This window comes from Globicephala melas, chromosome 1, assembly GCF_963455315.2.
Source record: "Globicephala melas chromosome 1, mGloMel1.2, whole genome shotgun sequence".
NCBI classification, from domain to species: domain Eukaryota; kingdom Metazoa; phylum Chordata; class Mammalia; order Artiodactyla; family Delphinidae; genus Globicephala; species Globicephala melas.
The window spans coordinates 123,601,040-123,615,965 of record NC_083314.1 but is presented as its reverse complement, the minus strand read 5'-3'; the positions used below and the strand labels follow the sequence as shown (position 1 = coordinate 123,615,965).

At 38.1% G+C, this 14,926-nt stretch overlaps 1 protein-coding gene across 1 annotated transcript in view; it reads left to right on the top strand.

Annotated features, from left to right (window-relative positions):
• Positions 1 to 14,926, top strand: part of TNNI3K (TNNI3 interacting kinase) — a 297,506-nt gene that overhangs the window by 108,196 nt on the left and 174,384 nt on the right. The window contains exons 12-13 of the mRNA XM_060304278.1: positions 2,186 to 2,280; positions 2,878 to 3,027. Of these exons, the coding sequence (XP_060160261.1) occupies positions 2,186 to 2,280; positions 2,878 to 3,027 (245 nt within the window). The remainder of the gene's footprint in view (positions 1 to 2,185; positions 2,281 to 2,877; positions 3,028 to 14,926) is intronic.

Sequence of the window (14,926 nt, the reverse complement as noted above, 5' to 3'; positions counted from 1 at the left end):
AAAAGTAGGTATCCAATTGTTTTATTTTGTGCAAACCTGTGGCTGCTAGGAATAACGTATTAATATTTTCATTCTATTCATTTTAAGTACATATTTATAAAAGAAATTCTCCTTTTACATAAGGAACTGACTACAGTTATGAATTTTTCTATGTACAAATCACAGTGCTTTACACATAGTCAGCACTTAGTACATTCCTGTTATTGTTTTCATATGTCTGTATGTATACACATTTGTATACACACGTACACACACACACACACACACATATATATATATATGTTCTGAATTCGTCATTTCCTATAAATAGTTGCTTTGAACAGAAATAATGAGGTAATTCAGACAACGGAACATTAAAAGTATAGTGTTGGGCTTCCCTGGTGGCGCAGTGGTTGAGAGTCCGCCTGCCGATGCAGGGGACACGGGTTCGTGCCCCGGTCCGGGAAGATCCCACATGCCGCGGAGCAACTGGGCCCGTGAGCCATGACCGCTGAGCCTGCACGTCCGGAGCCTGTGCTCCGCAACAGGAGAGGCCACAACAGTGAGAGGTTGGCCAACAAGTATAGTGTTAATGGTCCTATTTATAATACAAATAACTAATGGTGATACGATCTATTACACTGAGATGGTTGTTTTTTATTCACTTAATTATTCAAGAAAGGCTTGTTAAGGACCTGTCTTGTGTTGTTGCTGGTAGGAACATTAACATGACACAGTCCCTTCCCTCCTTAAGGGAACTCTATTGTAAGGTATCAAAACACACAGAGGTGTATTCATTATCATAACACAATATGATAAGTGCCATAAAACTGAAATTACAAGGAAGCAGAGGAGATAGCAATGAACTCAGCCTTTGGTTCATGAGAAGACTTCATTGAGGAAGCAATAGTTCAACTAGATAAATAATGGCATTTATTTAAAGAAAATAATAATATCCCATGAGAGAAAAAGGATTTAGGTAAAGTCATCCCAGGGAGAGGAAAGAGTAAGACCCAGTGAACTACCACTTATAGAACAAATCTGGAAGGAAAAAACACAGTTTTTCTGTACTCTACCTCAACATTCAATACCTCACTTCTGAAACACATGATACCAGTTTTGTGTGAGATTTTTCTACACCAAACAATTCTCCAGTTCTCTACAGACAACGAGTGGGTGTCCTAAAATTCATTTCAGTTTGGCACTGCCTACCTGGAATTAGCATCAGATCTCACAAGACTGCCCCTCTTCCCACTTCAGGTGCAATCACAAGTCTAACTTGTCACCTAAATCTCTCAGAACCTTCCTGTGTTCCCCCATTCCATTCAGTTGCCCTGCAGAATGCCTAGAAAAGAATTAATATCATAGGAGATATTTAATAAGAAAATGCTAGAAATTTTATACAGCTCCTTTCTTTTTTTTTTTTTTTTTTTTTGAGGTACGCGGGCCTGTCACTGTTGTGGCCTCTCCCGTTGCCAGAGCACAGGCTCCGGACGCGCAGGCTCAGCGGCCATGGCTCATGGGCCTAGCCGCTCCGTGGCATGCGAGATCTTCCAGGACCAGGGAATGAACCCATGTCCCCTGCATTGGCAGGCGGACTCTCAACCACTGTGCCACCAGGGAAACCCACAGCTCCTTTCTTGAAGGCCCATATTTGAGAATCTTAGGATTTTATTGCTTTATGTGCTTTTTTTCTCTTATCACCTCCTTCTCCTCTCTCTTTCCCTCCTTCTCTCATCTTTTTGGCACTTATATAAACATCTGCATCTAGAATAGCCTGGGTGAATCAGGGCTGTTTTAATTTTTTAGGGCTACCATAACTAAATACCACAGACTGGGTGGCTTGAACACCAGAAATTTATTTTCTCACAATTCTAGAGGCTGGAAGTCCAAGATCAAGGTGTCAGGTTTGTTTTCTTCTGAGGCCTTTCTCTTTGTATTGCAGATGGCCACCTTCTTTTTGTGTCTTTACATGGTTGTCCCTCTGTTCATGTCATCTGTATACTAATATTCCCTTCTTATAAGGACACCAGTCATATTTGGAGAGGGCCAATCCTAATTATTCCATTTCCACTTAATTACCTCTGTAAATTATACCTCTTTAAATTATAGTCACATTATAAGGTTATGGGAGTTAGGGCTTCAACATATTAATTTGGAGTACATACGTTCAGCCTTCTATTTTCCCTGTGTTATATTTTTGCAGTGCTTGTACCTATGGCAAGAGCATTGACCTGGTTAAATTTCTTCTTGATCAGAATGTCATAAGCATCAACCACCAAGGAAGGGATGGGCACACAGGTAAGACTGTGGTGAGAACATCACCAGTTTCTGATGCATGTGAATGCTTAAGAAAAGTGGTGGGCTTGGGGGGTGGGGTGGGGGTGGGAGTGGTCAACCCCAATGAGGGGGAATATTTTATCAATGACATCATTTAAATTGATGGTGCATGGTGATAGTAAAAGGCAGACTGACTTTGCTCAGTTTCATTATTGTGCTAAAGTATCTACAGTCAATGCACCCATTATGATCTGCACCAGGAACAGACTGATCCCACTGCCTTGCCCTTGGCTTGCTGCTGAAAAAAAACCCTTGTTTGGGGTCTTTGTTCTTTGATTTGTACAAAGTTGCTAACATTTATTCTGGTAATTACAGTGGATAGAGAAATACTAGAAATTGTGCTAAGCAAAAGGTAGTCTATATAGATCAACTAGGTACTTCTTTTCCTAAACTATGTCTTGTTTGCGCAAAGACAGAATTAATTCTTTGTCAAAGAAATCAACCCTTGCTGTATATCTCTGGCAACAATTCTATTATGTGGTAGTGACTGTCTTTTGAAAATTGGGTTTCAGTTTTCCCTTTTTCTCCTTTCACACTTTCATTCTTATTCTATCATAGGATTGCACTCTGCTTGCTACCATGGTCACATTCACCTGGTTCAGTTCTTACTGGATAACGGAGCTGATATGAATCTGGTAGCTTGTGATCCAAGCAGGTCTAGTGGCGAAAAAGATGAGCAGACATGTTTAATGTGGGCTTATGAAAAAGGTATACTTTTCACCATTGCATCTCTATAGTGATAACATTGAACTCTGTGCACAGATTATGCCAATGCATCAATAATTCTTTTGCTTGCATGACTTGTATACTCCCATTTCCTCTGGAGATTGTATTTGAATCGTTGGAGACTTGGATCAAAGAGTACAATAGGGAAAGCAACTCCTGGGCTGCAGATGAGCTGAAGGCATTCTTGGTATTGGCATTTTGAAGGGAGAAGGAGATATCACATTTCTAGATACTGGAGAAACAAAATTGTGATAGGTAATGATAGCTACTTTCTTAGAGTAGATGCAGAACTAGTCTTTACCTCTTATATAGGAGAATTTTGATGTGGATTCAAATTATTAAAAATGAAATTAATGCAAAGAAAGAAAGGGAGTATTTGTCACATCTAACCCTGCTAACAATGCCTGCACTAGAAAAAGTAAGGCAACCAATGTTTAGTGCTTAAGTATAAACTTATTTGAGCTCAAAGAGGTGAAAGCTTGGGCAGAACACCTGGTTTTAAATCAAACCATGTTGCTTGATCTTGAGCAAGTTATTTATTCTTGCTAAGCTTTAGTTTTTCATCTGAAAAATGAGGACAATAACAACTTCATAAGATTGTAAAGATTAAATTAGATAATATGTGCAAATTGCTTATAAATGTGGCTGGCACAAAATAAATACCTAATAATTGGCATTTCAGTAATAATAAGAGTGGTAATAGTAGTAGTCCAGAAATAAAGATTATTAATAGTGAATTTTTCATTTTAAAGGAGAGGAAACTAGACACAATTAGAAGGTCAAATAGCATCTTTGTCATTGTTATTACAATATACTATACCTCTTAAGAGAGCTCTACATAAATGCATAAACTCCAACAGAGTGTAAATTTTCAGGTGACATGGAACAGTACTGAAATCAGAGTTACAACTAAATACTGTAAAATATATCAGACTTTGATGCCTGCATTGTCTTATTAGGATGTTTAAAGTATGTAAAGAAGTATTCTTATCTTTTTAAATGTTAGAATCTTAGAAAACCGTACTTAAAAAGAGCAATTACTAAACTGGAAGAGTTCTTAGGCTACCAAGAGGATCTAAAAGGTTTTCTACCTTGAAATAGGTAGAGGTCCATTAATGAACAGAGAGATGAAGTTTGATGGATAGAAATAGAGAGCTATTAGACAAGGAGAGCTATAGAGCTCTCTATAGCTCTCTAATACCACAGACTGGGTGGCTTGAACACCAGAAATTTATTTTCTCACAATTCTAGAGGCTGGAAGTCCAAGATCAAGGTGTCAGGTTTGTTTTCTGACATAGCTGATATAGGTATTAGACATTTCTGATATAGCTATTAGAGAGCTATAGACAAGGAGAAAGAAAAACATAGGTCTGAAGACTGCTAGTGAGGAAATGATATAGGAGTTACTTTACTATAGACAAGTGAACAGACATGGAACAGCAAGGAATGAGTTAAGATATAGGCCTGTTATGTTTTTTACTTTTTACTTGAGTATTGTATAAACACACACGCGCATGCGCACACGTGTACTTGCACATTATAGCTCAATGAATTTTCACAAACTGAACTCACTCAGCGTCCAGATGAAGAAACTGAACATGGTCAGCACCCAGAAGCCCTACTTACATTGTCTTCCACTCACTCCCCAAAGAGGGTACCCCTGCCTTTTCGAGGCATAGACTAGCTTTACCTCTTTCTGTACTTAATATAAGTGAAATGCTATGCTATATACATCTTTATGTCTGGCCTCTTTTGACCAACAGTTTGTGAGATTCATCCATATTGTTGCAGGTAGCTCTAGACTGTTCATTCTTGTATGGTATTATGTTTTTAATTATATCACAATTCATTCATTCTGCTTTTTCAGAGCATTTGGATAATTTTCAATTGGGGACTATTAGGAACATGTTGTTATACGTGTACATGTCATGTACGTGTCTTTTGATGAATAACTATATACATTTCTGTTAGGTATAACTGCCTTCTACTTTGTGTAAAAGAAAGTCCAGGTAATTGTATATTTGCATATCAGTTGGAAAATCTTACATATTCTGAAGCCTCGAGAGGGCTTACTAAGTTCTAGTTATGTTGCATTTATTCCAATGATTCTCAGACAGTGTCTCTCAATAAATTTGAGTTTCAGAGAAAGACTGTTTACAAGTCATTAGTCTTCCGGAAGACAGCTCCGAAGTAGCTGCTGCAGCTTATCTCTTCACAGGGTTTGGCTTTGTTTGTTTTTACTTGATTGAGAGTAATGGTTGAAAACTGGCTTTACTTTTATTTTTTGTGGAATTCCACACTTTATAAAACAGTGAATCATTGTGTAAGCTCCTAAGATTTCCTACCAAATGACAACAATAAAAATCCTTTAGCTTAGAGGACTTACCCACTGGTCTCTGCAATATATGCCATACTTGTCACCCTTATTTGTTCAACTAATGTGCCAGGCATCAGTGTTGCATTTCATTATTACTATGAATTTTAACAAATTGAATGTTACTACTCAGGAGACAGATGGATGTTTTGCATATGTTCTAGGGCAGAGCAAGTTAAACCAACAAAATAAATTTGTTGCTATTTTCTCTTGCTAGAGAAACGTTGCATTGTTTTCATGTGTTCAGGGAAGATTGAAATGGCCTTGTTAAAATATTGTCAGCAGTGCGCTGTCCCTGTTTTCTTTGGCTTTGCTTTCTCCTTCAGAGCGGGAGTCACCAAATTAATTGATATGGCGTACCAAGGATTTTCTTGAGCAACTTGGAGATGGAGTTGAAAAAGCACTAAAACTTCACTTGGAGTTCTTTCTTTGTGGAATAGAGATGATGTAAAAGTGGCCCCATCATGGCTTGCCCTGTACCCTATCCAGTCCTTAGAAAACTCAGAAGAGACTTCATAACCAGGGTCTGTCTATTTAAAAAGGAATACTTTTGAATGTGCCCAGTTTGAATAGCTCATCTTAGTCTACCCTCTTAAGATAGAACTAGGAGGCTTTCTCAACAGCACTCATCTCTGAATGGTTAGAAGGCAAATTTTTCATCTGTCCCAAACAAAATTTTTAGCTGACCCTCTCTGCTATTCTGTTATAGCACATTCAGAGGTGCTTTGGAGTTCTGAAAAGAATTATCTACTATCTTTTGGAATATTTTTAGCAAAGAGTTTACTCACTATGACTCCCTGTGGGATCAGGTATGAAAAATATTTTCCATTTACTTAGCCCTTTTAACCTAAAGATATCAAAATCAATCTTAGAAATAATTTTCCTGGTGACCTTGGTTCTAACCAGTAACCAGAAGCCTACTGGTTTAAGTTTCAATATTTCACTGCCAGATTGCTCAGAGCTCCAATTTTATAATACTTAGAATGTTTCCTCTCCCCAGTCTGTCCTCCCTCTTCTTTTCTACCGTTCCATCTGAGAGTAGCCATAGCTGTCTCACTCACTTGGATTTGTTCTGCTCTTTCCCTTGGGTACAAAGGACTTCTATGAATCAATTTAAATTAGCCAGAAGAAATAGCCAGCAGCCTGCTTATGTTCAAATCCTCTGCCCTAATCACCAGTAGGGAAAACCCATTGAAAAGACCTACACATAATCTTACATCCATTGCATTAAAGATGAAACTGCTGAATTGAAAAGATCTCAGCCAATTAGAATTGAGCACATAGCTCAATAGTGTGTCTGGCAGTTAGATTTGAAAAGGCTGCCTTTGACAAAGAAAAGCACTCCTTTATGTCAGGCTGTTTAGGGTCAGAAAATAACCCAAACTAGAAACAGAACTAAAACTTATTTGCTTCAGTACTGACACCAGTTAAAGTAATTTACAGAGGCTCCTATCCCAATATCTAATTACCCAGAATACAATATTTGTATACAGCAGAACTACTCTAATTCACAGCGACAGGGAGCTGCAGTTGGAGAATTAGTGAGTAAGTGAGCAAAAACAATAAAAATCAAGGTTCCTGTACCATGATATATACTTTGTTCATTCCTTTTGACAAGTGTAGTGTGGTGTGAATTATTTATAGTAAATGTACCATAGTGTATTCTCTAAAAGTAATGAAGTCTTACAGTTGTGAGTTTCTACAGCTTTCAGCCAGTAAAAAATAACTAAGAGATAAGGGTGAGGGAGGAGTAGAAGGAAGAAGAGGTGGCGTCCTTAAATATTTTGATAACTCTTCATCCATGGATTATAAACTCCCAAACTTCTTCTATATTGAATTCTTACCTCTTTGGAGTTTACTTAGTTTAATGAACATAGTTTAGTGTGCTAGGGTGGATTGGGTTGGGATAGAGGAAGGAATAAACAAAAGATTTAGATGGCATTTTAAACTCTATGTGCAATTTTGTGTCTACTGGTTACCTTTCTACATGTTTAGTTAACTCTTTTAAAAAATAAATAAATAAAATAATACCAACTCTCATTAGAATAGGAAGAACTTTTACTCTTATGGGGGATAACACAAAAATTTTGAGACATAACTGTGTAAGAAGCTACAAACATTAATACAAACAGCAGAAGAGAACTTACAGTAATTAATCACTTATTACATATGCATACATAATATGTATATAATTTAATTATCAAAATAACCCTTTAAATTGGTATTACCTTTGTATTACAGATAAAATGTTTGAGACTTGGAGGTGTTGTCACACTAGCTCGAACCACACAGCTCTTAGGTGGAGAGCTGATACCAAACAGAGGTCTGTCTCATTGTACAGTTCAACTGCTTACCACCTCACTCAGAATCAGATAGATCTAAGTCCAAATCCCATACTTATTACTTAATGACCTTGGGCAAGTTATTTAACTGAGGCTTAATCTTCAAATTTAAAATGAGTAAATTAATAACCACTTTAAGAATTCTGCTGAGGGTTAGCGATAAGACGTAAATGTCTGGATCACAGATTCTCAATAAAAATAGTGGTATCTGTTGTTATTAAGTGGATAGCAGAGATACAATCATGCTCCCCAAAGCTTCCAAATCTTACAGTCTTTCCTCATTTACAACATGCTTTAGTGTCCAGTAAGAAATATGACATTGACATATTAGGATAATGGTCATTTTCTTTAAACCTCCTAATGAAGCATTTTATCCCTGCCAAACACCACTAGACAAACCTGGAATATATAAAAGCTTGTGTTATTTGGTTGTATATATATTTCTTGTTTATGACTTAAGTAACACCATTCATTTAAAACTTAAAATTTAAGGACTACAGCAAGATCAAAGAGGTTTTGAAAATCACTAATCAAAATATTAAGCAATTTAAAATCATTGTTCTAATATGTATAGTTGCATGCAAATATATAACATAATATTTTAAAATTTTAGTACAAATTTGCAAGTCTCTTTACTACAGCAGGGTTTTCCTCCTCAGTCATGGAGAAGTATCAAAGATTCTGTGGCCATGTTTTCAAAACATCACACCATCTGACGTGCTGGATCCCTTTACTTGGATACCTGAGGAGCAATTAAAACTCAACAAGTCCAAAGTTGAACTTAATATCTTTTTTGTCCTCATCAGTCGGGTTCTTCTACCATATCCCTTATTCATTATGTCATTTAACGGCATTGCCGTTCACTTAGCACCTGAGTCAAAAATCTGGATTGACGCTTGACTACTTTTTCTCTCTCAACCTCCATTCCCCCATATCCATTCAATCAAAAAGTCTTTTTATTTTACTTCATACTTACATTTTGAATCCATCCTTTTTTTTTATTGTCACTGTTTTAATCCATAACCTTATCCTCCTTCTCCTGATCCATTTTAATAGTCTCATAACTACTTATTTTTTGTCTTTGGCATCTTTTGATTCCATTTTCTAACTGTAGTCTGAAAGATGTATCCAAGCTGTAAATAGGACCATATCATTCCCAGCTTAAAATCCTTCACTGACACACTATCACCTTAGGAAAAAAAAGTCTCAGTTTATTATCATGGCATACCTGTGCCCTTCTTACCTCTCAAACCTCATATCCAGTCCCTCCTGGCACATGAGTGACCCCACATGCTGCAGTCGTCATCACATTCACTAGATCCCTACCATTCACTAGGGTTTCACTCTGTGCCAAGCACATTCTACATCACATTATCCCATCAAATCTACACAACAACCCTGTTAAGCCAGCATCTGTTTACATGGTAGTTATGCAAAACTACTCGCTCCTCTATGCATATCATGTTATTCCATGCTTCCAAGCCTTTTCTCAAGCAGTCCTCTCTTTCTCTACACCCTCCCACCCTGCCTACCTGACTTCACTTCTTAAATTTCTTAATTGTATTTAACCTTCAAGACTCAGTTTATGGATCCTCTCTTCCAGAAAGTCTCCCCTGACATTCCAGCCTAATACACACATCCTTTCTTGATGTTTTATTGTGCCATACGCACATTTCTATCTCATGTTGAAACACTCTCCCCCTAAACTTTTTGAGAACAAACATTTGGGCTGTTAATCTTGATCTTCCAAAAACTTAGTTCAATGGCTGATTCCTAATAGCTGCTCAATACACATTTGTTGAAGTGAAATAGAGAATGAGCAGATATTTCAGTCATAACATTCTATTCCATGTCTCACTAAATGGCATCTGATCAGTCATAATATAGTTGATCTTTTCAAGAATACTAATTACCGCTATTCTGTTTTCTCTGTAGGGATTTTTGAAATATCATAGGTTTTTTATTAACTGAACAATCCTAATACTCAAATTAATAGGCAGAAGATTTTAAAGAATATTCTAAATACAGCTCCTCTTTCTATTCATTGGAACTGCAAAATTTTTTACTCTGGCTAGAATTCTTTTATTTTCCTTTTTTGCTTAATCAACTCATGCTTATCTTTCAAGTTCAGCTTAAAAGACAGTTCCTCAAGGAACTCTTCCCTGACCCCTCCAGCCTATTGTAAAATAGCATCGTTATGCACATTCACAGCATCCTCTACCTTTCCTTCCTAAAGCTTGGCTAAATACAATTTTGAGTAAACATTTATATATATTTTTTCTTTTCTACTATATAACATTCATTACAACAGTAAAGAGCATTTCTGTTTCAACATTACACTCTCGTACTTTGTACCATTCATTCGTTCATTCAAAAAGAGTGTTATAAACTTAATATATTCTAGACAGTATACTAGGAACCGAGGTAAAACAGTGAGTGAAACAGACAATATCCCCCTGCGCTTAAAAAGTTTGCATTTCTAACAGAAAACACAGGTCACGAGCAAGATAACAAATGGAAACTATCAGATAATAATAAGAGCTATGAATAAAATAAAAAGTAAGTAAAAAGTTGCTAAGTAAAAAGTAAAGGAAAAAGTACAAAGATGGTAAGTAAAAAGTTCAAGGACACTAAAATGGAAAAGTCACAGAGGGCTTCCCCTGGAAGATGTTGTTTGAGCTAGTCTCTCATGGGCACTCAATAAATATTTGTGGAAGGAAAGGGAAGGGAAAATAAAGGCAAAATGGGAAGGGAGAAAAAGAGGAAAGAGGAATGTTAAATGGCTTGGTTTGTATATAATGTCCTTTTGGCAAAAGCATTCATCCTTGTGGATTTTATCTCAAGATGAAGGAGGACTGGTGACATTCTTGTCTGGGCCTGGTGATTAAGGGATAAGAATCATGGAGGAAGCAGGGGGTGTGTTCTCTTTCTTGTGATATCAAAGTAAAGTATCTTTCAGATTTAAGTCATGAGAAGATGTAGCAAGTCTGGAATATTTGTTGCCTCTGATTTAATTGTCAGTGAATGGGACCTGTACTGTCAGGAGGAAAATGAGCCATAGAAGTGCAAACATCAGGGGCCATCCTCTGATCTCACTTTTCAATGTTTCTGGAAAGTGCATTTTTAACATGATGGGAAAGGGGGATAGTAAAATATTGAGCAAAGTCTCTTCAATATCATTGCTGTGAGAGTTTTATTTTTTGAGGCACATGTAAAGAATGGCCCAGGGCTTCCCTGGTGGTGCAGTGGTTGAGAGTCTGCCTGCCGATGCAGGGGACACAGGTTCGTGCCCCGGTCCGGGAAGATCCCACATGCTGCGGAGCGGCTGGGCCCGTAAGCCATGGCCGCTGAGCCTGTGCGTCCGGAGCCTGTGCTCCGCAAGGGGAGAGACCACAACAGTGAGAGGCCCACATACTGCAAATAAAAAAAAAAAAAAAAAAAAAAGCCCAGACTGCTCTTTTGATGACCTGGGCATGTGGTACATACAAGATCAACAAGAATTTCTTGGCTTCCGTAATTAAGATCAAATCTCCATGTTTTCTACTTAATCTCAGACCCACAGGGTGTCAGAATCACAAAGGTCTTAGTACTGGTGTCATTCACCATTAATCTTCAGATCTAATTCTTAAAATGATTTTCGTAGCAAGCTTTCTTCTATGTTCTTAAAATAATTTCTCATAGCGATGAACAGCATTCATTGTTTCTAAGATGAAATGGTGGAGACTGAGAGACAACCTTATAGGGAAATAATAAAATTTGTACTTTTTCTTCTTGAATAATTAGGAATCCTCTGTTGTATACATGCCCGTGATGTAGATACTAAATTCTCCATGTAACAGCCCTTTGGATGGACTTGTAGCCTTAAAGAACAACCTAGGTTTTAAAATAAAGAGCTATTCAGAAAGTTTGGGGGGTGGGGTGGGGAAAATCACTCCAAATGTAAGGAGTAAAGGAACATAAGAAAAAGACAAATGAAAGGGGAAGCGTGGCATTTTGGGAATATAGACGAGACTGGAAGAGTAGGGAGCAGGAAATGAAAGGCACTTCAAGCCAGCAGGAGAGTCCCATTTGCCAAAACCCTTGGGGGCACTAATGAATAATACTCTGAAAGTACAAATCATTATTCTAACTGCATTAGGCTAATATCATAGCAACCTCCTATTTGGGTAAAATACTTGGATGTAGATAGTACATTCTTAGATATGGGAAAACATTTTATTTAATTAGTGGGACTTCGATTATCTCTGGACATGTTCCATTAGTGTGCCTTGGTTATCTGGGTATATCCATTATCAGGAGTTTGGCTTACAAGTCCATTTAGTGAGTTCCATCAAGGCATTTTTCTGCTTAACCCCTCATAGCCAAGTATCAGGGAGCTGGGTCCTAGTGGTTTTCAGGTTTCTTTGCATACACTTGTAGTTTGTCAGTGCAGTGAGAGCAGAGGAGAATTTCCCATACATGTGTGCTTCAGCCCACAGTTAGCAGGAGGTGGGAAATCAGGCGGAGATGCCTTCCAGAGCCAACGGGGCCTCTTGGCATTTCCCTGGCAGCCTCATGCTTATCACCAGCCAGAACTCAGGCACTCATTAGGCTCTTGATGAAAAGCATCCTAAAGAAAATGCCAGCAAATTGTACCACTGCGCTGGCAGGAAATTAAAACTGCTCAGAGCAAGTGGAGCCAAGAGAGCTGTTGAGATGAAGGGTAACATCAAGGGTGTGATCACTGACTCACACAGGCCTTCAGGATTCAAGATGTGGCTTTCTGCTTCACTAGGGAAAGCAGGAGGCCCTCTCGGCTGTCAGCCACAGTCAGTCCAGCAGAGGGGCTGGGACAGGTGAGGAGGTGGGATCTGTGAATTAAGCTTTGTTGTACTTGGGTAAATGCTTGTGGTTTGGGTTGTTTTCTTTCCCCAAAGGAGCCTGTCCTAGGAAAAACAGAAATAAGGGGAAAAAAAGCTTGTTTCTGATTTGTTTTTCCTGGTCCCAAACACTTAAAGATCAAATTAAGTAAAATAAAAACTCCAAAAGCACCACAGGTCCTGTTAAAGTAGGAGCAGACAGTGTGGATAGGAGCAGATAAAACCTTAGAACCTAAGAATCTAACAAGGGGACAGATGAAGGGATGTTTTAATTCCAGAGGAAATTCTTGGTGGTGGTGCTAATTTATCCTTAGGCTCAAATGGCCATTAGCAATGGGGAAGAAAGAAAAGCTGCGCCAACATGCAAACAAAGCACACTGAGATTTGATTTTCATCACAACTAAAGGTGGTAGGCAGAGCAATGGCCCCCAAAGATGCCCGGGTCCTATTCCCTGGAACCTGTGAGTATGCTGCCTTACATGGCAAATAGCAAAGGGAATTAGGATTGCAGATGGAATTAAGGCTGATGACTAGCTGACTTTGAGAGAGAGAATATCCTGGATTTTCCAGGTGGGCCCAGTGTAATGACAGGGGTCTTTAAATATGGAAGCAGAAACAGAAGCCAGAGTGATACGATGTGAGAAGGACTCAGGCCAGCTGTTGATGGCTTTGAAGATACAGAAAGGGGGCCACAAGCCAAGAAATGTTGGTGGCCTCTAGAAGCTGGAAAAGGCAAGGAAACTGATGTTCCTCTAGGAGGAATGCAGCCCTGCCAACACCTTGATTTTAGCCCAGTGAGAACCGTGTCGAACTCTGACCTCCAGGACTATAAGATAACAAAGTTGAATTGTTTAGGCCGCTAGATTTGTGGTAATTAACAATGGCAGCAACAAAAATTGAATATATTGGTATTTAGAAAATTTATCTGAAGTTCCGAAAATGAGTTTCCAAGTTCATTTACAATTCTTGAGGCAAAATAGTGAAGCAAGAAAGCAGTGAAAATATCCAAAAGGCATATTTATGTGTTAGAACTGTTAGGCATATTACATATATAATCTCACTTAGTCTTTACAACAGCCTTATGAAGATGCATCATCAGTTGTAATCTGTAAACAAGGATATGTTTGAAAAATAAAGACAAACCATGTCCTTCAGTTAATTAAAATCCTCTAGTAGTCCCCCATCTCATCTGCATTAACACACAAACTCCTTATCCTAACCTATAAAGCTATAAAGCTCCACATCAATAATTTCAAAGTGTGGACTGCTGATCAGCATCACCTGGGACTTTGTGAGAACAGCAACTCTCAGGTCCCACTACTGGCCTTTTCAATCAGGATCTGAGAGTAGGGCTCAGGAATCTGTAGTTTAACGTGCACTCCAGGTGATTCTCATACGATAACATTTGAGACGCACTACCCCACATGTTGTGCACTCACGGACTTCTCCAGCCAAGCCTGGTACCACTCATCCTTGCTTGCGATGCTCCAGCCACACTGGCCATCTTTCATTTTCTGAACGTGTCATGCTTTCTCCCATTTGGGGCTCTTTTCATTCTCTTTTCCTTCTGACTAGTAGGCTCTTCCTTTAGAAATTTACCTGTTGGCTTATGTCTTTCATGTTTTGAGGTTTCCCTGATTGTGAGCACATGAGAGTCCAAAGAAAGAGTATTGATGGGACTGGTTCCCCATTATTTCATCATAACCTGTGTCTATGATTTGAGAAAATCGTAGATCTGCCAGCCATGAATAGAAAGCTATGGATGATAAGAAAATGGACACTAGTTGTTAACTCCATAGATTTAAGTTTTGCTACAAGTTTTAACAATCATAGTCACAATTCTTTTTTTGCTTTTTTTTCTTGAGGAATCTGGACTTGGAATGTTACATTTGAAAAAGCTTTTAGTGCTGATAAACATCTTAGTCATTTCATCTTATGATCCTGCATGCTCTATTAATTTTAATTCTTTTCTGAAGGGAGGATTTAATAAGCAGGCACAACTCACAGCATATACTCTATACATTAGCTAGGTGTATTCAAACCAGTGTTAACTCTGAACCCTTCATGGTGGATAAGCACTTATACTTTTTCAGTTTCTAAATTTTGCCCTTTTTACAGTGAGTTCTGTTGCATTTCACAAGTTTCTTGGCAGGGTCTTTAAGGTCGATTTTGTTTTCTTCTTGTATAAATTAGCTACAGTAGATTATTTTCTCAGTTAAAGCATAAGATAGTATCAAAGTGTAGTTCTATTGAAAATTGTTTCTACTCAGAGGAGCATTTAGCATTTTTATTTTTATATTTTATTT